The following is a 24,416-nucleotide window of genomic DNA, read 5'->3' as shown; positions in this document are numbered from 1 at the left end:
TGCCTCCACTCAACATCAACCCAGAGAGGCCCATCCCAGATATCTGGGCCAACGGCAAGCCCACTTCACCTGTCCACTCTGGACACAAGATACTGGTGCCCGTAGCCCCAGCCTCACCCAAACGGGGCCCGGACTTCAAGATGAAGAAGAAGTTGATGAGGAGGCACTCCATGCAGACGGAGGAGATGAAACAACTTTCCACCTTCCAGGAGATTCTGTCTGAGAAGGTCATCGAATCAAATGGGGATTGATTAAAGAGCATGCCAAATCATGGCATGATGATGCGGTTACGTTTGGGGAGAGAGGTATTTACTGTGAAGCCTATTTCATCAGATCACATCCATAATCTTACCAATGAACCCAATTCCATCTTCAGAGCACACTTTGTTGTTTTAGAGTTTGGTTTGGCTCTGCCCTCTCTCTCGGTCATCATTTGCTGACGTTTCCATGTTAAGACCACCAGGATCACCTGAGTGTTCCCAGTCAGCACTATCACAGGAAGCTCATCGGGAAAATTTTCATCCATATTATTTATTCCAGTTAAGCTGTCAAAAACTAATTAAGAGTAATGGAAAACACTTCTGACTTATTAGATGTTTACAAATGCACAATTTGCACCAATGTCATGTTCATTTTTCCATAGTTAAAAATGATATTTTTGCCCATGGAATCATTGTGTATATTAATATGTTATTACTGCTGGAAAGAATCAAGGAACATTTGACTGGCAAAAAAGTATGAGGAGAGGGAAGAGAAGAATGCCTCTCTTCTGAACACCACCCATTTTGAAATTATACAGTGAGGATTTAAGCACCTCTTGAAACACAAACATGTCATTTATTCATCAGGTATTTAAGCTACCTATTTAAATATTAATTTATCTCCAGGTTACTTCATTTATGAGCTATTGTTTTGATTGCAGAATGTGGAAGTGTGAGACTACCTATTGCGCTGTATGTACTGTAATTACCTACATATTGGTCAAAATAATAGTTGATATTACTATCTAATTGCTCCATTTGTTCCTCTCTCTAATGAGTTGTCTTTATTTGGTAGTTCTAAGAGACATTTTGGCCACCGCTGGCGCGTCCTATCCTGACAACTATTGTGTGATTTATAACCATGACAGTGTTAAAAACACTGTGATATTATTATCTAATTTGTGTTTAGATCCAGTATATTGAAGTGTGGTTGCTTACATACAAAATTCCAAAGAAATTCCATGGACAACAGCTCGTTTCCATTTTGAGCAGACTATCGACATTTGGAGGATTTCAACCCAAACAGCATCATAGCAGGAACTGAGCTCCTAGCCCACCAGACTGTAAATACTGTAGAGATTTGACTGACCTCATCTGTTTTAATGAACTATTGTCCGTGCAATATAGGCTGTGCTGTAATGTCAGTCTCACTCAGTGTGAAGTGGTCTTCACCAACCTGCCCAAAAAGCAATGAAGCGCTTCTGAGTGTCCGGTCACCACAAGTACAGATGTTGGGCTGATGGGAGAGCCTTGAGCTGGGAATTAACCAGCTGGTAAATATCTACTCGTAACTGGTAAGTTACAAATGATGGCCTTGTAGATGTTTAGAACAGAATAGGACTCCAGATGATGGCCTGAACATCTACAGAGACATGCAAGACGAGACTACGGGAAACTTCCTGTTCGAGGCTAAACATCAATAGAAATGTAGAAGACTAGACTAAACATCCACTGCAACTGTCATTTTCTAGTCCTAACATGTAAACATCCACAGAGGTGCTGATGTTTAGACAAAAGATCTAAAAATTTTGTATTCTGGTCCAAACAAAAGTGAAAATGTAGATCTGAACCAGTGGCTCTCAACCTCGGGGTCAGGACCCCCTCCCAGGGGCTTGTGAGATAGTTTTTGGGGTCGCAAGATGACCAAGACACACTCACACACTCAAGAAGTTTGCAAAATTATCATAATTATTTTTTCAGATTTTACTCTTGTTTCTATTTTCTTGTGAAATACTGACAAGTTTTATAATGCTAATCTGTAATATTTATGCAAATGAACCAACCTGAACTGGTGGCCTTTCTTAAGGTGGACCGTTCCCCACTCTGGGACAGGGGGTCCTGAGTGGGCACTGGTTTGTTTTAAGGGGTCACAGGCCAAAAAAGATTGAGAACCACTGGCCTGATCATCATTGGAAACATCCTATTCTAGTCTGCCAGGAAAAATGGAGAAAGTGTCTGGTGGATTTTTGGATTTAGGAACCAGTTTTGTGTCTTGGGGTCTCAGCCAGAGCGGGACGTGAACTGAAACCTTCTGATGTCTTGAGTCTTACAACGCCGACGCCGGTTTCCTTCTCTGTTTGAGTCAGAAATGTCTTACAAAGAGCTGACCTATCCTAAGTGCTAAGAGGTTTGATATTGACCTTGTGATGACTTTATTGTATGTAGATTACTTGAAGTTTATGATAAACCCAAACAAAAAGAAAGTATTTTTGTATGCCTGTTAGCAGAAAGTAAAGTTGAATATGTAATCTATTTTTCTTCCTTCACTTTAATTGTAATTCAACTGTGGAATAAATATTGGTTTCATGTTCAACAACGGAACAGCTGAACTCATTTAACCCTCTAATATTTCCATGCATCAACGTCAGCTTTTAATTTCTTGTTTAATTATTTTTTTGAATAAGTAGGCCTGGGAGTTTCAAATTAAATGAATAATTATAAACGTAAAAGGCAGAGAATTAAAGCTCTATTAAATTCAAGTGAATCTGCACAGGTTTCAAAGAGCTAAAGACTTTAACACTGTAGGCAAAATGTCTGGTTTCATGTCAGGGTCCACAGCCCACCATGTGAAGTCCATAAAACCACTTCAGATGGGGGGCCGTGGCTTAATGAACCTCCACTTGGGGGTCTGGAGCAAGAAAAAACCCCTGTCAGACATATTGAGTGCTCAGTCGCCTGCAGGGGGCAGAAAACACTCCAGACGTCAGCGAGGTCCAGCTGGAGCCGCGTTGCTGTGATTGGATGTTTATCTTCGGCTGTGAGGAGGAGGATGAAGGTCCTGGGTGACACCCATCAACTTCACTGCTGGTGCTTTGACTCTGTTGGCCACTTGGTGGCGCCACTTTGCTGTCGGCAGAAACCCCAGTTTCACTTCAACACAGGTGGAAACAAACTAAAACACTGGTTTTCAAAGCAGGGTCTGGGGGCCCACAGGGGCCCTTGAAGATGCTCCAGGGGTCCTCACCAATATGAGGGGTAGTTTAAATTCACTAGAAATAAAGGAAAGAGGTAAATGTCTGAGGGATTGTTTGAACATTTTCTTCTTTGTGGTTTAACCTCACCACCATTTGTCAGAGTTCAAGGTCAATAAGCTGAATATCAATCTTCAATCTATCTTCAATCAATCTTCATAAAACTTTGTATTTATTATCTGAAATAGGTGTGAACATCACTAAACTACTAAACTGCAACCACTGAAGATTAAATTACAACAGTGGCTGGATGTTGTGAGTGTTGCAAATTTGCATGTTATATGACACAGAAAACGTCACGTTACCATGACAACAAAGAGTTATTTGACGCCCCAAATGCTATTTCAGACGTTGTGGTAGTTCTATGTAAGTCTGTCGGGTTACCCAACTCGTCGAAAACTGACAAGAAACGGGTGCCTAAAGAGTCGGCATGTGACCCTGACCATTTGCCCGACGCACTGGGAGTGAGAACTGTGTTTCCAGAGGTGTAGGTGTTGTTTTCCTGGATGGTGTTTCCTTATAACTGCAATAAAAACGTCCTGCAGGGATCTTTACCCCCTCAGACTCGGGTTACTCATTAACAGGGAGGCAGATAAAAGCAGCGAGGAAGCAGAGCGGCTCATCTCAGCTCATCATGTCTGCATCGATGGCGTCTTCCTCGCTGGCCGGCGTGACGGTCATCACCCAGGTTTACCCTGCAGCCCCGGGGGCTCAGGGGGGCCCGCCGCTGGGCCCCCAGGGCGCCACACAGAGACGGTTGCTGGCACTAGGGGTGAGGACACACACAGACACACACACACACACACACACACACACACACACACACACACACACACAGCATTGGCTTTTAATAAGCTGCATAATTGCAAAATTCATCATTATATGTTGATATTTTGCCAGCTATCACACATTTGCTCCGTTAAATCCTGGCTGAAGGTTTTTCTGTTTGCTGCTGCCTTTTGTTAAATGAACTTTGAGGCTTTTGGTTAAAACTTTAAACTGCACTATAACTTTTACTCTCCTGTTCGATTGGGGTTATTTAGTTTGAGATTTTTTTTTCTATTTAAATCTTCTTTAATTGTAATTAAATGTATTTTTATTGCCCATGTTGCCTGTGTTGGTCTGTGTAAAGACCAACACAGTTTTTGTTTGTTTGAATTAATGGTAGTGATAAGAAATATGAGTCTGTGTTATAAAGTTTGGATTAACCAAATAAACTGTTTTCATATTCATATTCATATTCATATTCATAAAGCACAAATTAAGTTGCCTTGCCCAGCAGCCAGTGGGAGAGTCAAACAGCAGCCTAAAGATCCGGGAGATTTTTTTTTTTTTTTTATTGTTTTATTAGATTTGTGTGAAATACTTTTCCTATGTGACCTTTGGCCACGCCCACTTTTCCTCTCCTGCCAGGTTTTTATTTCCTTTCCCCTGCAGCCTGATCGATTATCAGTTTTATTGACATTTATCAGCTAATATTTATTTATTTATTTATTTATTTTTTAAAAAAGACTGATTAATCATAATCAAGTCATTATCTGCCAATATGTCCCAACATGGAACAACTGTGTGTGTGTCTTTGTGTGTGTGTGTCTGATGCTCAGTGTTTCTGTTGAGTTTGTGCTCTGCAGCCTCTTCACCAATGTGTGTGAAATTCACATGGATTTTTAGAAAATGCTTATCAGTATTATTATTATTGTTGTTGTTGTCCAAACTCAAGGAATTAAATCAGTTTCTTCTAACCTTTTATTTTCTTTATCTTTATTTGTATCTTATTTCATCTTATATTTTATCTGTCTATTTTTCTTAATCTTAATTATATTTCCTTTACTCTTCTTACTTCTCCTGTATTTTTATGGGAAATTAAGTTTATACATTTTATTCTGTTATTTCAAGCTTTTCACACGGAGCGTCTTGAATCCACCTCTCTGTGTGAAACTTGTGACTAAAAATTCCCTCTTTCCTACTGATTTATTTTCAAGAAATATAATCTTTCTTTTCATTGTTATGCTGATGATGTCCAGATCTACCTGCCTTTAACATCAAAATCCAATGACTCTGTGCAGACTTTGCTTGATTGTCTAAATGATGTTAAATCCTGGATGACTGTAAACTTTTTGAATCTAAATGAAGACAAAACTGAAATCATAATGTTTGGATGTGGTCCAGCTGATTTTCCTGCTGGCTTTTTGGGCCCCCTTACACCAAACATACGGTCATCAGTGAAAAATCTTGGTGTAATATTTGATGACAGGCTGAAATTTGATCGCCAGGTTAGCTCAGTTGTGAAAAGCAGTTTTTTCCATTTGAGGATCTTATCAAAAGTAAAAGGGTACTTGCCACGGAAAGATCTCGAGACTGTAATCCATGCTTTTATTAATACACGATTGGATTACTGTAACTCACTGTATTTTGGCCTGGACCAGTCACTCTTGCACCGCCTGCAGCTGGTACAAAATGCAGCTGCCCGTCTCCTCACTGGCAAACGCAAGCATGACCACATATCCCCTGTCCTCGCTTCGCTGCACTGGCTCCCCGTCGCGTTTAGAATAGATTTTAAAATTTTGTTGTTTGTTTTTAAAGCTCTCAATGGCCTGGCCCCTCAGTACTTGACTGAGCTCCTCCATATCCACGCCCCTGCCAGAACACTGAGATCTTCCAATCAGCTGTTTCTGGTCACCCCCAGAACGAGACTAAGATCCAAAGGTGACCGAGCCTTTGTGGCAGCGGCCCCTAGGCTCTGGAACAGTTTGCCCTGGCACATCCGCTCCGCGGGATCGATTGAGGTTTTTAAATCCTCGCTAAAAACACACCTCTTCTCCCTGGCTTTTAATCGAGTCTAAGTGGACTATTGGCAAATTTTTTAAATTTTTTATTTAATTTTAATTTGTTTTATTCTGTTCTATAGTACTGTGTTTATGTATTTTTAGTATTTTATTTTATTTATTTATTTTTTTTTGTATTTTTAGTATTTATTTTATTTATTGTAATTATTGCTATCATCTGTGCTGCTTTTAATCTGCACAGCACTTTGGTCAACCCCGGTTGTTTTAAATGTGCTCTATAAATAAAGTTTGAGTTGAGTTGAGTTGATTTTACTTTTTTGAAATTCTATGAAAGGTGTAACTGTTATCAATAATATTGTTGTTGTATTTTATTGTCCCTGCAGACGGTGCAGATCATGATCGGCCTGCTGGTCTTCCTCTTCGGGATCGGGATGGCGATCCTCATAAGCACGATCGCCGTGTACAGCTTCATCTTCGTGTGGGGAGCCGTGTTTGTGAGTCTGTCAAGTTATTCTAGTCATAAATCTGAAAGAAACACTGTCTTTTGGTTGGGTGCATATTTATTTTTTGTTTTTTTTTCCATAGTGTATAACGATTAGAACATTATGATGGAAGTATATGAGGCCATTCCCATGTTCAGTTATGTGCCATAAGTTGTTGCAGTAATTTTTGGGTTGATACCATTTGTTACACAGATTTGGTACAACATTTAACCATGTTTGACCCCCGGAGAATTGATCCAAAAAGTAAAAAAAGTCATCAGACCCCGAGGAACACCACAGAAAAATTCAGGCTTTGATTTGGTGCCAAAAACTTTGACATTTTCAGATTTCTTTAAGAAGGACATTTTTTGTTGATTGGATGTTGAGTGTTGTGGAAGAGTGCCAGAAACTGTCCCTTATTGTCAGTCCAGCTGGAGAAGCAGAGCTCCTCTGAACGGCTTCGCTCTCTAGTTTGTGTCTGTAAAGTTTGATGAGGCTGTGATTCTCCTAGAGGTCACTAGAGGTCGTTTTCTACAGCAACGTCCAGTGTGACAAAATGCTCTGCCTGCAGTGAAATGGCTGCTATGGGGGCCAACATCATCACACAGGAATCAAATGTGGCTCATTGAATCCACAAGAGTCTCAGCTTTCCAGTCAAAGCCAACTGATGCAGCTCCGAGACTGTTTAGGCCCCAGTCTGCACACACACACCATTTTACAACAGGCCACAGGAACACATGTGGACTGCAGGCTTTGGGGCCCAAACTGCATGGGATTAGCAGAAGGTGGGCGTGTCTGCAAAGGGGAGAGCCGTGGCTGCCCAGAGAACCCATTTTCATTGAGACACTTTGCAGTCATACTTAGCCGCCTTGCTGGCGGCCCAGCATGACCTGCTGGTACCAAGAGATTCCTCAGGTCGTCTGGTTTCATATGATTCAGTAACAGGTAGCAGATTCACTTTGAACAGTGACTGGTAACAGTAATAATGATGCTCAATATGTGTGTCCTGCAGTACATCCTGGCAGGCTCTCTGACGGTGGCTGCCACCAGGTCCATGGACCGCTGCAAGGTCAGTACACCCACTTCCTGTCCCTCATCACTGAAACAGAGACACCGACACCTCCTGCACACCCGGGGCTCCCGCACTTTTAACAAAATCATTTTAAGGACATATTCAGTTACTTAAACACACGAGGTGTCAGGTGCCCCGGTGGTTCACCTGGTGGAGGTCGACCACCTCACCGGGTTCGAATCTGAGCCCTAAGGCCTTCAGCTGCAGGTCATGCCCTGTCTTTCATGTCTGTTTTATTATTTTATTCATGGTTTATTTGATAGGGACTGACACAGTTTACACAGACAAACTGAAAACAGCTATCAAAAGCAGCATCATGGTGTTTGTAGAGGATGCTTGGACACCCTTCCAAGAAAGGGCTTTTGTAAAAATAAGAAATTAAAATGAAAAGGAACAGACAGTAAGAGACTAGATCTTTCTAATCTCTCTCTCTTATGGCAGCATATATATAAAAACAGAGCCTGGTGAGGTGGAGGAATACTTTTCAAAAACTAGTTTTTAGAGTTTTTTCTTGTAAATTTATGACTTTAATCCTGGAGATTGTCAGGTTTATCCCTCACCCGGCAGCGGCCTTGACACTCCATTGCAGTAGCGGGAATATTTACACATTTAAAAAAGCTTTATTGCAACGTGGCCGGCTCACATCAGGTGGTGTCGCTCTGCCCGGCAGGTGAACGCGGCCCTGACCCTCAGCATCATCGCTACCCTGCCCTCTGGTGTCGCCATCATCCTCCACTTTATTGACGCCAGTGGGCTCGGCATCATCCCTTGCTATGGACCCTATGGCTGTTATGAGTGGCAGGTAGGACATTTCATCAGGTTTCAAATATTTAAACGGTTTCCTCTGCCACGAATTTACTACGGCAGTTTGTTGTTGATGAGCGCAGTGGTTCTTTTTGCAAAAAAAAAAAAAAAAAAAAAAATCACATTCAAAGGGGGATGAAACTCAAAATATTTTATGGCAGAGCAGCACTGTTGCTCTGATCTCTGTGGCTCCATAGGACTTTTTAAGATTTTCAAATGATTTTTATGCAGATTTTTCAATTTTTTTTATTGCAATTTTTACTATTATAATGTTAATTAAACATTTGTTAGTTTGAGACAAGGTTTGTGTTGGCTTTTAACACTTGAAATTTTGACACTGCAATTTTCAAGTTTAGTACAAATGAATAGTGGCCCTATATATCAGTTATCAGTGTCCTGGATTAGTAATAATCAGTCTGGTGTCTCTCCTGGCCGTGTTAGAAGTCTGACTACAGCTTCCTGTCTTCCTCCAGATTCTGTCAAAGGCCATGTCAGGCGTCTTGGGTGTTTTCTCCCTGCTGGAGTTCATCGTGGCCATCACTGTCGCCGTGGAAATCTGTAAAGCTAAAAGCCACTCCAACACCCAGGTGAGTCGGCCACGCGACATGCCAACAGATTTTAAACTCTGACATTTCCCTTTGTTCTCCATCTGAAAAGAAATCAAATTTCATGACAAGAGGAAATTTGGAGAAATGAGGATTTTCTCGTGACAGCAGCAGCTTGAAGCTCTTTAACTGTCATGTCTTGCAGTCGGCGTTCATTGTGAGCAACAACTTACCTTCAGGCCTCCCAGGAAACATGCAGGCTCCGCCCACTTCAGCCGTCATCTACCAGGTTGGTGTAAATCTGCGCAGTCGTGAATTTTACTGATGTGTTGTTATACAGATGATGTGTTGTTTTTCAGATGATGTGTTGTTTTGCAGATGATGTGTTGTTTTGGATGATGTGTTGTAAAAAGATGTGTTGTTTTATTGCAGATGATGTGTTGATTTATTGCATATGTGTTGTTTTACAGATGATGTGTTGTTTTGCAGATGGTGTGTTGTTGTACAGATGATGTGTTGTTTTATTGTAGATGTGTTGTTTTGCAAATGATGTGTTGTTTTGCAGATGGTGTGTTGTTATACAGATGATGTGTTCTTATACAGATGATGTGTTGTTTTGCAGACGATGGGGCTTCCTAAAGAACCAGAGAACCAAGGAGCTGCCTATCTGGGCGAACCTCCAGCATACACCACCACTGTCGGCTGACCTGCCGCTGGTTAAAGAGCCTTGCTGATCAGAAACACGGATGATTTCACAGCTTCAGGGCACAGCTGCATTCAGAAATAATGGATTACAGACTGCATTGACCAATCAGAATCAAGTATTCTTTTTTTTTTTTTTCAAAAAAAACAAAACAAAAAGGACAATGACAGCACCACATTTCACATAACACAACAAAAAATACATTACAATGACGCACAATTTAAGACAAGACAAAAAAAAAAAAAAAAAAAGGGAGGGGGGTGGAGTCGGTACAGATAAACTTAAGAAATGATGGTGCCAGAGCTTCATCGCATTAGGCAGATCCTTCAACGTTTTCTTTTACATCAGTTCAGTTCAACAAAAACAAGTGTTAGACATTTCAGATCAGGTTATTGTTCTATTGTTTAAGTGTTCTCTAATGACAGTCCATGGAGCACCTTGCTCATTTTCATTATCTTTAAGCACTGAGGTTGCCTTTTCCCTTGATAGCAGGTCTAAAAAGTCCTTCAGCCAACTTATATTGTAGCAGTCTGGCTTGCGTATCTTCCAGTTCATAAGTATTGTCCTCTTCACAGACAGAAAAGCTAGAGCAATGGTACGTTGAGTCCTTCTTGCATGTATATTTTCCACTCTACTTCCCAATACACATACAACAGGACATTGGGGAATGTGAATATTTAATATCACTTTTAGAATATCAATTACTTCTAACCAAAATTGTTTTACCACTGGGCAGAACCATAATAAATGCATGAAAGTACCAGGCTCACCACAGCCATGCAAGGGCGCGGGAAGGGTGGTGCTGAGGGTGCTGCAGCACCCCCTGCTGAGGAGGGGTGGAATAAATGTCAAATTAATTTTACCACATTTCAAAGTCATTTTCTTTTGAAAATGACTTGATTGTGGCAGTCACTTAAGGTGTGGACAGGGGGAGAAAGTAAAACGTGTATTAATCTACTGCACCTAATGCAAGGAAAACGAAAAACATGTAAAACGCGTGCAGAGGGGCAATCACACCGAGACACATCAGGCGGCACCATCAGTCGGTATCAGGCGAGCCGGCCGCGGCACCGGCCAGCATGAGGCAGCTCACCTGTCAGATCCGGCAGACCTGACCGGGTGGGCGCGGTGCCGGATGATGCCGCGGCGGGCTCGCCTGATGCCGACTGATGGTGCCGCGGCATGTGCGGGTCAATACGGTAGTCTAGAAAACTAGTGATTTTTTTTTCTCGTGCGCCCCCAAGTAGATTGCGCCTTGGGCAGTTGCACTGCCCATAGCAGAAACCGTCCCTGCTGCTGAGTCTGCCAGCACAGCGGGATACTGCTGCAACTCTCTCTCACTTGTTTGCGCTGCGCTCGCACAGCTGGTTGTCTGTCACTGAAAGTTTAGCCTCCAAATCAGTGGTGTAGTCTACGTGATACGCAGGTATACGGCGTATACCCACTAGAAAAGGTCCCGCATTTCCGTATAACCACTTAAAAATGCGCAAAGATACGTATGAGTATGTTTTTTTGACATAACGTTCACTTTCTCCTTCATAAAGTCGCCTTCTCTGTGTTACGAAGCGCCTCTTTTTGACCATTTTTCGGGGGACACTACAGCTGGAGCTAACGTTAACGTTTCAGAAAGGGAGCCTGTGTGTGTGTGCGCGCGCAGGTGCACCCCCCTCCCCACCCACCCACCCCATACGCAGCACCCCCTGGCAAAAAGTAGTTCCCGCGCGCATGCAGCCATGCCAGCACAGTTCAGAGACATTTGGGTCCATTTTTTTTTAACTTATGTGGTGTGATATAAACTCTGTGTATAATTTTAATTTGAATCATTTTATATCTCACACAACTGGAAACAGAAGTTGAATGTTTCAGTATTGAATCCCACTGATCTACAGTGAGAGATTTACCAATGTCCCGTTCCCATTGTAAGTTGGTGGAAGTAGTGCTGTCAGGCTGGGATAAACTTAATAATTTATAAATAACTGAAACTGCTCCCCGTCCAGTAGCAGCAGCTCTTAGTTTGCCATCAAGGACAGTTTTAGATCCCAACATGATTCCTTTAGATTTAAAGTTTTTGAAAATAGATTTCAACTGAAAATATTGAAGATATGCAAAATCATTCAGGCCAAACTGCATTTGAATCTCCTTAAATGGTATAATATCACCATCTCTTACAACCTGCACCAGCTGTGTAATATTGTGTTGTTGCCAGGTATTCTCGGTCAATGTTCTGCCACCTGCTGTTAACAGTGGGTTACTCCAGATAGGGCAAGATGGTAAAGACAATCCATGTATTGACATTTGTTTGTGTACTGCCTTTACAATTTCGTATGAAAAATCAATAAGTGAATTATTTATTTTGACATTAGGATTGGGATGGTACCATAAAGATGATATAGAAATTGATTTATTATATGCTGATATGGTCTTCTCCTCCAACCACTCCCAGCTACCCTCGATGTATTGATTTTTATTTTTATATGCCCATGACAGTGGAAACCTCACATTGTACGCTAGATAATAAAGATATACGCCATTTGTTTTAACACAAGCAGTCGGTTCATGATATAATGCCTTGATCCACTGTATACATTTTGGTCCAAAACCATATTTTGACAGTACATGAAATAAAAAGGGCCACTCTATTCTATCAAAAGCCTTTTCAGCATCCAGCGATATCGCTACTGCTGGATGCTGAGAAGTAGATGCTCCTGCCATAACATGAAAGAGTCTCCTCATATTATTAGAGGAGAGGCGGCCTCGAATGAAGCCAACCTGGTCTAAATGCACTAATGATGGTATTACCTTCTCCAAACGCATAGCAAGGATCTTGGCAAACAGTTTATAGTCGTTATTTAGAAGGCTTAATGGTCTATAGTTACTCATTTGCATATGGTCCTTGCTCGGTTTTGGAATAAGAGAAATGATAGCAGATCGCATAGACATTGGCATTGACTGTTTGAAAATAATATCATTGAAAAGCATGGTGAGAAATGGGGCTAATATGTCCTGGAAACTTTTATAAAACTCTTTACTACTCCATCACTACCTGGTGCTTTCCCATTTGAGAGAGCTTCAATGGCAGATTTGACTTCTGTTTCCAGGACATATGTCTCCAGTGTCTCCTTTTCATTGATCTTTAGGGTGGGTAGTGATATATCTTTAAAAAAAAAAAAACTATCCATATCCTCATTATTGGCATGATATTCCGATGTGTACAAATTAGAATAAAATTCCTGACAGGCTACATTGATTTGTTTTGGCTCACATACTAAAGACCCCTTACAATCATATATTGCTGAAATAGAGTGTTGATTTTCCAATTGTTTTAGCCTGAGTGCAAGCATTTTTCCAGCCTTTTCACCCGATTCGAAATATTTCTTGCGTAATTGAGACAACGCAAATGATGTCTCTTCATGTACAATTGCTTGTAAGTCAGCTCTTATCAATAATAATGAGTTCCTAAGTCGGAAGTTTTTTGGGTCAAGAATGTGTTGCGTCTCTAAGTTCTTAAGTTCGGTCATTAAGTTTCTTTTTTTGTCCAACATTTTCTTCTTTTTTGCAGTAGAGTATTATCCACCCTCTGCACGTGGCTTTAAACGCTTCCCATATTATTTGGACAGGTGGACCTGAATAACCAGATAACCTATTCGATAATCTATTCGTGAATATGAATTATGAGCCGCGGAGTAAAAAGTGTATTCACGGGTACTGGGATTGGATAGGCGCCAGATATCAGTCAGTGCCAATGATTTTTTTAATTCAATAAAAGCTGTAGAGGGAGCTCCATCTGATGGAAGGGGACGGCTTGAACGGTCTGTAGTAGGATCACTGACCATATTAAAGTCTCCACAAAACAGAATGGGGTCTCCAGCAAACTTTGATAGTAGTACACTCAGCGATGATAGAAATACAGCTTGATTGGAATTAGGTGCATAAATGTTAACAAGTGCATATTTTTGATTTTGTAATACGCCTGAAATTATAATGTATCTTCCATCCTTGTCAACAATTTGTTCTATTAATTTAAACGAGATTCTTTTTGCTATCAAGATGCTGACACCCCTAGCTGCTCCACTGCCTGGTGCAAAAAATACTTGTCCTACCCATCTTTGTTTTAATTTAGACATTTCAGCCTCTTCTAAATGTACCTCTTGAAGCATTGCCACATCACACGTTAACGATTTCAAGTGTGAGATGATCTTGTAGTGTTTGACTTTATTTGAGACACCTTTTATATTCCAAGATATCAGCTTTATAGTATTGGTGCCCATATATATTCAAGACGTTTAAGTATAGGAACCTTGCCTAGAAGCTCATTATTTGTGTTCTGTACCAAGGGGTTGAAATAAAAAGTTACACGTAACACATAACATACAAGATGCCAAAAGGCAAATGCACACATATCAAAAATGAGACCGACGCAATACCAGTCTCCCATCCGTGAGCCAAAAAAGGGGAAATGGGCGCAGCCGCCCTTAGTATTCAGACCCTTTAAAGGAAAAAAGAAAGAAATAGGTGGGTCCTTCAGCCCCGGGCCCGGTCCGGGCCACAAGAGCGGTACCTCACATAACCCACCCACATAAACGCACCGGCAGCTCAATTGATTCCATTTGGTGCGTAAAATGAAATCAGAATCGGTCCTCCGAGAAGAATCAATCAAGAAGTGACGTTAGTACATCAATTGCACCATTTTACTTAGTCTTTGTACTCATGCCTGTTTCATTTGATTAAACTTAAAATGTCCGTAAATGCTCGGCAGCCCATTAATATAACTAAACAAAACCAAAAAAAAAAAAAAAAAATAAATAAAATAAATAAATAAATGAATAAGAATAGGCTAACTCACATCTGTCTGCCGGTGCGCTCCAAAAGTGCCTCAAAATTATCCAAATATATTTGGAAGATGTTTTTTAAGTTCTGTAGTAGCTTCCTCTGGGTTTTTGAAGATATGTTTTTTTCCATCAATGGTAATGATGAGTCTTGCTGGGTGGAGGATGCCATAGCGATAGTTTGTGCCTCGGAGTTTCTTCCTGATATCCGTATATTCTGCTCGTTTACGCTGGAGCTCCACAGGTAGATCCTGATGGATATAGAACGGTTTTCCTTTCCAGGTTAGTTTCTTCTTACTTGCAGCTCTTAAAATGCTTTGCCTGTCATCCCAACGTAGCAGCCGTATGAGGTAGGGTCAGGGTGGTTCTGTAAGGTCGGGTCGAGGACGGAGGCTGCGGTGCTGTCTCTCCACCTCAGGTGTCGGGGCAGTGGGCTTCAGATCCAAAACATACCGTAGTATCTCCGCCATCACCTCTTTTTGGTCACTCGCCTCAAGCAGGCCCTCCTCCAGGCCCATCAGAACCAAATTATTTCTCTTGCTGTGGGACTCCAGGAGTGTCACTTTGCTTTTCAAGAAGTCCATGTCTTTGGAGAGATTTTTAATAACTTTCTTGTCTGCGTTGCGCTGATCCTCCAATTCTCCAATTCGTTTCTCAGCATTACTCATCCTGTTCAGCGCAGCCCGGGTGTCTTTTTTCAACCCTTTGATAAACTCACTTAGTTCATCAAATCTGGGTTTAAAAGAGTGTTTAATGCTGTTAATCTGAGTCAATAGTTGTTGCGCCCAGGCCGGCGGGTCTTCCTCACCCATGATTTGTTTGTAAGCCGCGCGGTCTGTGTCTTGTTTTCTCCGTCTTGTTTCTCGCTGGGATGTTTCACTGGCCATCCATGCAAAAAATATACCTTGCAGGTATATTTTGCAACAGTTTGCGGTGTTAATGACGTTCGTCTGTTATAGGCACAATTTAAATGCGTTTTAGGGTCTGAAATTGTGAGAGGCTCTAGCACGCCATCCTCACTTCTCACGTGATCTCTTACGAAATTGCAGAATCAAGTATTTAACATACTCCTGTAAGAAATAAACAGTGTTAACTGCAGCGTGTGTCTTGATGTTTCAGTGTGGAGTGGAAAGTTGTGATTCCAGCTGTTAGCTATGCATTAAAAACAACACCCAGAATGTAAGTCCACCTATTCAAATAAGCGGTGTGGTGTATTAAAGGTGCATCCTGGTGATTTTGAATGTTTGTCCCATTTACTACAACCTCCCCAAATCCTGTGATATTACACTGATCATGCATGGAGAGTGCCAGCGCTTCATTTTGTGGAGACAGCAACACACAGCAGACGTTTGAGCACATTCAGGTACAGGACAATTAAGTTCAGGAGGGCTCGCCTCGGGAGAAGCTTAATCCCCGCAGCCATAGCTGCCCTGAACAGCAAGCCACGCTGATATGTCTGTCTACCACTGCTGTTGCTATTTATGCAATGTCAGGAATGTATTGTTATGTTGGTATTGTTATATGGTATTGTTTTTGTTGTTGTACGTTTGTGACGTGAAATTCTCTTGTCATGTACAGTCAGTGAAGACGAATTTCCCCTCGGGGACCAATAAATCAAATCAATCAATCAATTCAAACTTTTATTTAAACATGAAGTGGAAAAGCTTTAGTGCCTGACAGGAATAAAATATAAAACTGTTCAGATGTTTGACAGAAACATCTGCACATGACTGGAGCTTCAGACAAATAAAAACACAGAAACACAGGAAACACAGAGAGAGACTGACAGCAAATATTTACAGATCTGCCCGCCCTCCCAGTGAGGCTACACCGGTCCACATGGAGACACAACTTTAAACCTTTTCATGTGGTCAAAACTGAAAGTTAAAGTTAAAAAAACAAACCAAAACATCTCCATGTAGATGCAGCCTGCGTCTGTAAGAGGTCAAAGGTCAGGTTAGTGATGTCATTGCCCCACGGCTGGTGGATGTTATCTGCCTGTAGTGCAGTGAAGAGTGGAGTGTCTTTACTGTAGGAAGTGTGAGGACGATATATAGATATATTTAATTTTAGTGATATTAAATAAAAGATAAAGTTGTAGATGAGCATACATGAGTAAATATAAAGTGAGGACTAAAAACCTTCCCAGGTGAAGGTCAAAGGTCACACCTCTCCTGCCTGTTGACACCAGTCTGACCAGCATGAACCAACACAACATCACAGGACTGAGGGGTCCTACTCATCAACCCAAAGTATGCTACAGGGTTCCGATGGTCTCCCTTCTCATACTACTTCCTGCTACTTCACATCACTCAAACCAGCACCAGACGACCTCTACCAACATGTCGAGCGTCTCTGGCAGCTTGATGTGCTCCCATTTCGTAGTGAGAAGCTAGCAGTCCGGTCTCGTCTAGATCAAGACGACTGCAGAAGGACCCAGCCAAGGCTAAGATCTACGAAGCGGAGATTCAAAAGCTCATCGATGGAGGGTGTGTGACCAAGCTCAAAGCAGAAGAGGTGGATCAGACCAGTGAGTCATGGTTTATTCCTCATCACCTCGTCCATCACAATGACAAGGATCGTCTGGTCTTCGGTTGCTCCTTCACCTATCGCAGTCTGTCCCTTAATGAGCAACTCCTCCCTGCTCCAACACCTGGACCTTCCCTCATCGGAGTTCTCCTGCGATTTCGGCAGTATGTTGTTGCCATCAGTGGAGATATCCGGGCAATGTTCCACCAAGTGCGCCTCTTGCCTGAGGACCACCCACTACTGAGATTCATCTGGAGAAATCTGCATAGAGAAGACAAACCTGACATCTATCAATGGCAGGTCTTGCCATTTGGTACAACAAGCAGCCCCTGCTGCGCTACTTTTGCACTGCAGAAACATGTCAGAGACCACGCAGAAGGGAATGAGAACATCCTACGATCCACAGAGTTGTCATTCTACGTGGACAACTGTCTCCAGAGCCTTTCAACACCAGAGTCTGCTAAAATCCTTGTGGACAAGATGCGACAGTGCCTAGCCTCTGGAGGGTTTGAGATCTGGCAGTGGGCGAGTAACTTCCCAACTGTTGTCTCCCACCTACCCTCCACAGCTAGATCTAGAGCTAGAATTGTTTTTATTGTTTTTAAGTTGTTTTAGAAACATTAAAAACAATTATTTATTATTAAAACAATTCCTGTTATTGCCTATTTTTGTACAGCACTTTGTTGCAGCTGTGGTTATTTTAAAGGGCTTTATAAATAAAGTTGAGTTGAGTTGAATTGAGATCAGAGAGCACCGAACTGTGGCTAGCTGAGAAGCACACTGACCCGCAGGAGCCAGCTCTGGGTCTGCGATGGCACTGTCCAACGGATCAACTTGGTTACAAGTCCAAGCCAGTAGAAAGTGAGACTCCTACCCTACGCCATATCTACAAAGTTCTCGCTAGCCAATATGACCCCCTTGGTGCAATCATTCCCTATACAATGTAGACCAAGGTTCTTGTCCAGAAACTATGGGCTAAGAAGAGAGGATGGGACGACCCGAACCTCCCTCCTGACATCCTCGAGGCCTGGACCAGCTGGGAGAAGGAACTCCCGGAGATGGAAAACATCTCTCTCTAGCGAACCTATGCACCACTGGAAGTTGCCACTGAAGCCACAGATTACACCCTACACATTTTCTGTGATGCCTCAGAACATGCATATGGTTCGGTAGCCTACCTAACCACCAAGGGTAATGACACAGTCCTCGTCGCATTGGTGATGGCCCGGTCCAGGGTGGCTCCAAAGAGCCAACAATCAATGCCACGGTTGGAGCTCTGTGCAGTGTTGGCAGGAGCCCAGCTATGCTCCCTACTTCACCGAGAGCTCACACTAAGCATCACCCAGACCTTTCTCTGGACTGACTCCACGACCGTACTGACCTGTCTGACATCAGAATCCTGCAGGTTCAAGGTCTTCGTTGGAACCAGAGTGTCCGAGATCCAGGACTTGACATCCCAGCACACCTGGCGGTATGTGGACACAGTTAATAATCCAGCTGATGATCTCACCCGCGGTAAGACCCTGTGTGAGCTGGCAGCACCAAATCGGTGGCTTCAGGAGCCACTGTTCCTCCGTGATCCACCTGAAAAATGTCCATCGCTTCCTACCTCTACAGAGCCAAAGGAGGTTGCAGAGCTTAAGCAAAGTACTTTCTGTGGCCTTACACAGACAAGTCTGGACCACAAAATACCTGATTTCACGCAGTTCAGCAGCTGGACAGACCTGGTTAAAGCAACCCAACAGTGCATCCACGGGGCGGCAGCAGATCCTTCCACACCTCAGTATGACCTCAGAGAGGCCGAAATACTCCTGCTGAAGGCCAGCCAAGCAGACTGCTTTCCAGAAGAAGTGAAGCGTCTGAAGGTTGGCAAACCATTGCTGCCCAGCAGTAGACTCAGTGCACTCTCTCCAGAGATGGACCAGGCCATGGGGCTCATTCGCGTTGGTGGACATTTCCATCGCATGGATACACCCTGTCCAACTGACATTCACCTTATCATTCTTGATCCTTGTCACATGGTGACTAGACTCATTATCAAGGATGCGGATGCCCACTTACTCCACCCAGGGCCCGATAGAGTCTTCGCTGAGGTCAGGCGTCAGTGCTGGGTTCTGCGTGGGAGACAGGCCATAAAGCATCACCAGAGGACTTGCACTGAATGCAGGAAGTGGAGAGGGAAGCCGGTGGTTCCAGTGATGGCAGACCTACCTCCTGCTCGCCTGTGGCTCCTTAAGCCTCCATTCTTCTCCACGGGGGTCGACTGCTTTGGGCCATATGTGATTAAAATTGGGCGGCGAAGCAAAAAGCACTGGGGAGTCATTTTCAAATGTCTCACCACCAGATATGTCCACTTAGATTTGCTGATTAACATCGACGCTGATGCCTTCCTCTTAGCACTGAGGCGTTTCATCGCCTGCACATGCACTCCTTCCAAGGTTCTTTCAGATCAGGGGATGAACTTCCGAGGGGAAGATAGAGAGCTTAAAGAAGCATTTGCTGCAATGGCGCCTCAGCTGCAAGAGGGACTTGCCAAACACCAGATTATGTTTAAGTTCAACCCCCCAGGAGCTCCGCACTTTGGTGGTGCATGGGAGCGTGAGATACAGTCTGTCAAAAAAGCGCTACAGGTGGTGATTGGTGCTCAGCCTCTCCAAGAAAACGTCTTGCTGACAGTTCTAATAGAGGTGGAATGCATTCTTTATTCCAAGCCTATTGGCTACGTTTCATCTGATGTGGCAGATCCAGATCCAGTGACACCCAACATCCAACCTCCCTCCCACAAGTGACCTACGCTCCAGGCACCCTCATCAGGAGGCGGTGGCATCATTGCCAGATGATGGTGGACCACTTCTGGGTGCAGTTCATCAGAAGCTACCTACCGTCTCTTCAGGTCCGCCAGAAATGGTGGCAACACACTGATGATCTTCTTCAGGACACTGTGATGATGATCGTCGACTCTCAGCTACCGCGTGCGCACTGGCTGGTGGGGAAGGTGGTCAAACTGAATGCCAGTGCTGATGGCTGTATCCGATCAGCCGAGGTCCGAGTCGGGGGCAAGACTTACCTGCGATCAGTAGCACGTCTGGTCCAGTTGCCGGCCGTTCCAGACGATGAGGCCGATACAGAGACTGAGTCACTACCTTAGGGAATTTATTGTTTTTTTACTTCATAGCGATGCTATTCAGGGGGTGGCTGTAACAAATTCCCTATTTTGAGTGAAGAAGTATATATGTTCATTATATTTGTTCAAACACTTTTCAGGACGGTGCAGGTCCTTTCCAATATTTTAGTCAGGCACTTACTATAGACACAGTTAGGGTCCTAATTGTTTACATTTCGGAGACGGCAGGAGAAGCAACATTAACGTCAGTCTCTGGTGTATTTCTCCAACAAGTGCATTCGTGAAGAATTAATTACTTACAACCTGGTGAAGCTGCATTATCCGGTAATGCTCAAAGCTCTTTATATAAAAGGAGCAAAAAGAAAATCTCTGTGTCCAGTCAGATGAGCTTTTATTTTGAAAGCTCTGACTTGCAATATTTTTTAGATGGTAATAAGCCGATGAAATTACTGATTTGATACCGCTGTTGAAATTTTACGTCAAGATTTCTGACCTGACCTAGTTATGAGAGCATCAAGGCAGGTGGAACCATTATGTCTGTCTTTCTGTGCACCAAATATAGTTACCTCCGTGTCTGTTTAGGTGACCAAAATTCTTTCATTTATTCAATGCACTAACAAAGTATATCAACAGGTCCACAGTCGCCTGGTGTGTTATGTAGATTTGTCTGTCATCTGCATATTATGGTAGACCAGTGGTTCTCAACCTTTTTGGGGTCCTGGACCTCCTGCTCGACCCTGAGGACCCCCAGTTTGTTAGAAAGAGCAGAAACTGCATTTTAAATTGCATTATGGCATTTAATTACTCTTTGAGGCAAATAAGAGCTTTCAGTTGTAACTTCCAGAACAAAACAACCTATGCAGTACTTGTGCAGTGTTTCCAGTTTTCTTTTCCCACAACACTTTCCTGCAGATGTTTCACAATAAAAGCATTATTAAGAAATGATAATTAATTTATCATTTGAAACAAATAAATAAATAATTTGAAAAGGATGCAGATCATGTTAAGTTTGTATTAACAGCGTCATGCAGTTACTTTAACAATGCAAATGGGAGCGAGATCTCTCGTTAAATTAAAATGAATTAGGGCCTGCTCACATTAGGGCCGTTTGCTCCGTATCGTGCTAAAGCAAAAATGCCCCTCTCCCCAGTCCCCAACTGGCCTGCACTCACATTACGTAAAACCCAAACGCGCCCAAGTGCGACTGCCCCGGTATGCACGTAATCACGTTGAATTACGACAACAGGCATGGTCCGACGTCATCATAAATCAATACAGTTCAAATACATTCGTCATGTCTTTTTTTTAACTAAAAGACGTTTTTGTTCTTTTCAATCAGACATGGGATGTTTATTTATCTTGACAGTTTCAGAGGTAACTTCCTCCTTCTTCAGAAATGTCCAACTGACAGCCGGAGCGGCACTTGTCAGATCCGGCTGACCAGACCTGACCGGGTGCCGTGGCCAGGGCCGGTGCGGTGCCGGCCAGCAACAGGTCTGCTGGATCTGACCAGTGCACCGCGCATACAGACTGCCATACTTTCATTATAAACCGACTTTTGTTTATACGCGGTTGCAGTGGCACAACGGACAATGACACAGACAACATGGTTGATTATTGATTGCGCAACGCGTCCATTTGCTGGTAATCGAGCTGCACGCATTAAACAATTTTGCAGAGGCAGGAAGAAAGTTGCATGATTTATGTCGTATCCACGTTCGCGCGCTGCATGCGTGACCGTGCATGTGCTCGTGTATGCGTCCATACCGTGCTAAAGCACACCCCTTCTCAACCGTGCCAGAGCGGGGTAAGTGTACTGTATTCAAGCATGGAACGGAGCGATCACACTAGTCAAATAATCCCGATTTTAGGGGCAAACATGCTTGGGCGCTCCTTACACTTGTGAAACAGATGAAGAAACAGATAGAGAAAAAAAAGGCCTGTTACCCTCTGTAGTTTAGGTAGATAAAGGTCTCAGTCACATTTGAGCAAAATAATCTTATTTCTATAAATGTCATTGAATCTTTTTAAAAAAATATTTTATTTTCACAGACCCCTTACAATTACACCACGGACCACTATGGGTCCGCGGTCCCCTGGTTGAGAAACACTGTGGTAGACGACATCATGATCTTGTAGGATTTTGGCCTAAAAACACTGGTGATATTTGTTTTTCTCCTCCAGATCATGTGACTTCTCATGGAGGATGACCAGCTGGCGCTAAGCGCACTCCCAGAGGGCAGGAAGTCTGCGGTAAGGGAAGGGACCATGGGAGAGGGAGGACCGCTCCACACTGAGGGGAACGCCCTCCTCAAAGCTGTCTTCCAGGGAAAGCTGAGGTTAACCGCTGCAGGTGTTGCTGGACGCTTGCAAGGCCAAAGGCAAGGAGGTGATCATCATCACTACGGACACATCACCATCAGGCACCAAGAAGACGAAGCAGTACCTCAACTCTCCTCCCTCACTGGGTATTGTGGACAAGCTCTCTCCCACTTGCATGTCACCCTCTGAGGTGGAGATTGGGACTTCTGGCTCCCCGGCCACGGACAAGTCCAAGGAGGAAGAGGGAATCTTCAGCTTTGCGCTTACCTCTGCTTTACCCTCACCTTCTGCACGACCCCCGGGGGAGAAGAGACCACCCCCTCGCAAACTATAGAAGAGGCTGAACTCTGAGCCATGGGGCCTGGTGCCCCCCTCGGTGTTGAGTGGAGTTCCCCAGGAGAGGGTGAATGGCGGTTTGGAGGAGGAGGGCAGCTGTGATCTTACCAAGACGATCACAGAGATGAACGGCCTGTCCATCTCAGAGCCGGTGAGACCTCTCTTGTCACGCCGACACAGCATTGAGACTCACGACCCCTGTTCCCCCAAACTCATCGACCGGTCCTGCTCTGAGGATTGCGCTGCTCTCTGTGGCTCCTCCTGGGCCGACAAGGTCCAACAGCACCAGATTCTGTACTGCAGGAACACCACCCCAGAGTCCCAGGAGAACGCTGGTGGAGCCGCGGCAGTGGCCGCCCGGGCCCTGGCTCATCCCAAATTGACTCGAATGGAGCACTATGAGTCGGACACCCATCTCTGCCCTGAGTCCATCCCGGGATCTCCAGACTCTGGTAGAGTGTCAGTGGAGCGGAGGAGGTACAACGCCTCCCCACTCTCCCTGGAGAACATTCCCAACTCGGTTTAACCCATGACCATGCGCAGATGTCCCCTCCTGGAGAGGCGGGGTTCTGGGACCCTCCTGCTGGACCATATCTCCCACACTAGGCCCGGCTTCCTGCCTCCACTCAACATCAACCGCCAGAGGCCCATCCCAGATATCCAGGCCAACGGCAAGCCCACCTCACCTGTCCACTCTGGACACAAGATACTGGTGCCCGTAGCCCCAGCCTCACCCAAACGGGGCCCAGACTTCAAGATGAAGAAGCAGTTGATGAGGAGGCACTCCATGCAGACGGAGCTGATGCAACAACTTTCCACCTTCCAGGATATTCTGTCTGAGAAGGTCATCGAGTCAAATGGGGATTGATTAAAGAGCGTGCCAAATCATGGCATGATGGCGCGGTTACGTTTTGGAAGAGAGGTATTTACTGTGAAGCCTTCTTCATCAGATCATATCCATAATCTTACCAATGAACCCAATTCTGTCTTCAGAGCACGCTTTGTTCTTTTAGAGTTTGGTTTGGCTCTGCCCTCTCTCTCGGTCATCGTTTGCTGATGTTTCCATGTTAAGACCACCAGGATCACCTGAGTGTTTCCAGTCAGCACTATCACAGGAAGCTCATCAGGAAAATGGGGGTGAAAAGTCCAAGATGTTTGTCACAGAATGACCAGGAGAGACTTTGTTTTCAGTTTGCTTTATATTTTTCTCTTTGTTTGCAGTGAGTTGAGTGTTGACCTCCCCTATTTGACAGCAGCGCACCCGCAGCCACTCACCCAATCAAGCCATGATTGCAGGACGGACAATTAAAGGCTGTCAGGACACAGGTGCGTGGCAGGCTGGCCCAGGGAGAACTACAGACGCGGGCAGAGGGAGCTTCAACGGAGTTGCGGGACGGAATGAATCGCCACGACTGATAGTGGCGAGTAATTAACCCTCTGGACTTGTTTAATGTGCCTCCGCTGTGAGCCGGTGTGGCTTTATCTGTGCTTCTCCCCTCTCCTTTCCTCCTGCCCGAGGCTCGACCGCTGCAGACCCTGTGCAGAGTCGGACGGCTCGCTGCCTCTCTCCCCGGCCTGGAGCTAATGAATGAAAGACTTTTTTTATGCACCCCCAACTTTTATCAGTTTGAACTGTGAAAATAAACTGTTTTTCA

The 24,416-nt window shown here is 43.9% G+C and overlaps 1 protein-coding gene across 1 annotated transcript; it reads left to right on the top strand.

Moving 5' to 3' along the window:
- The first annotated feature begins 3,878 nt into the window (after window positions 1-3,878).
- Window positions 3,879-9,627, top strand: LOC115374339 (membrane-spanning 4-domains subfamily A member 12-like). The gene is made up of 7 exons (XM_030073197.1): window positions 3,879-4,004; window positions 6,402-6,512; window positions 7,513-7,569; window positions 8,243-8,374; window positions 8,850-8,963; window positions 9,127-9,210; window positions 9,544-9,627. The coding sequence occupies exons 1-7, from the start codon at window positions 3,879-3,881 to the stop codon at window positions 9,625-9,627; spliced, it is 708 nt and encodes a 235-aa protein (XP_029929057.1).
- Window positions 9,628-24,416: the final 14,789 nt, after the last annotated feature.

The sequence above is a fragment of the Myripristis murdjan genome, chromosome 16, assembly GCF_902150065.1.
Source record: "Myripristis murdjan chromosome 16, fMyrMur1.1, whole genome shotgun sequence".
Taxonomy (NCBI): domain Eukaryota; kingdom Metazoa; phylum Chordata; class Actinopteri; order Holocentriformes; family Holocentridae; genus Myripristis; species Myripristis murdjan.
This window is presented reverse-complemented; position numbering and strand designations above follow the sequence as displayed.

Excerpts from the sequence above, each read along its gene's own strand:
- LOC115374339 (XM_030073197.1), top strand. The coding sequence starts at position 3,879 with ATGGCGTCTTCCTCGCTGGCCGGCGTGACGGTCATCACCCAGGTTTAC. Across the intron at positions 8,375-8,849 it reads ATGGCTGTTATGAGTGGCAG|ATTCTGTCAAAGGCCATGTC; the intron begins GTAGGACATTTC and ends GTCTTCCTCCAG. Across the intron at positions 8,964-9,126 it reads AAAGCCACTCCAACACCCAG|TCGGCGTTCATTGTGAGCAA; the intron begins GTGAGTCGGCCA and ends CATGTCTTGCAG.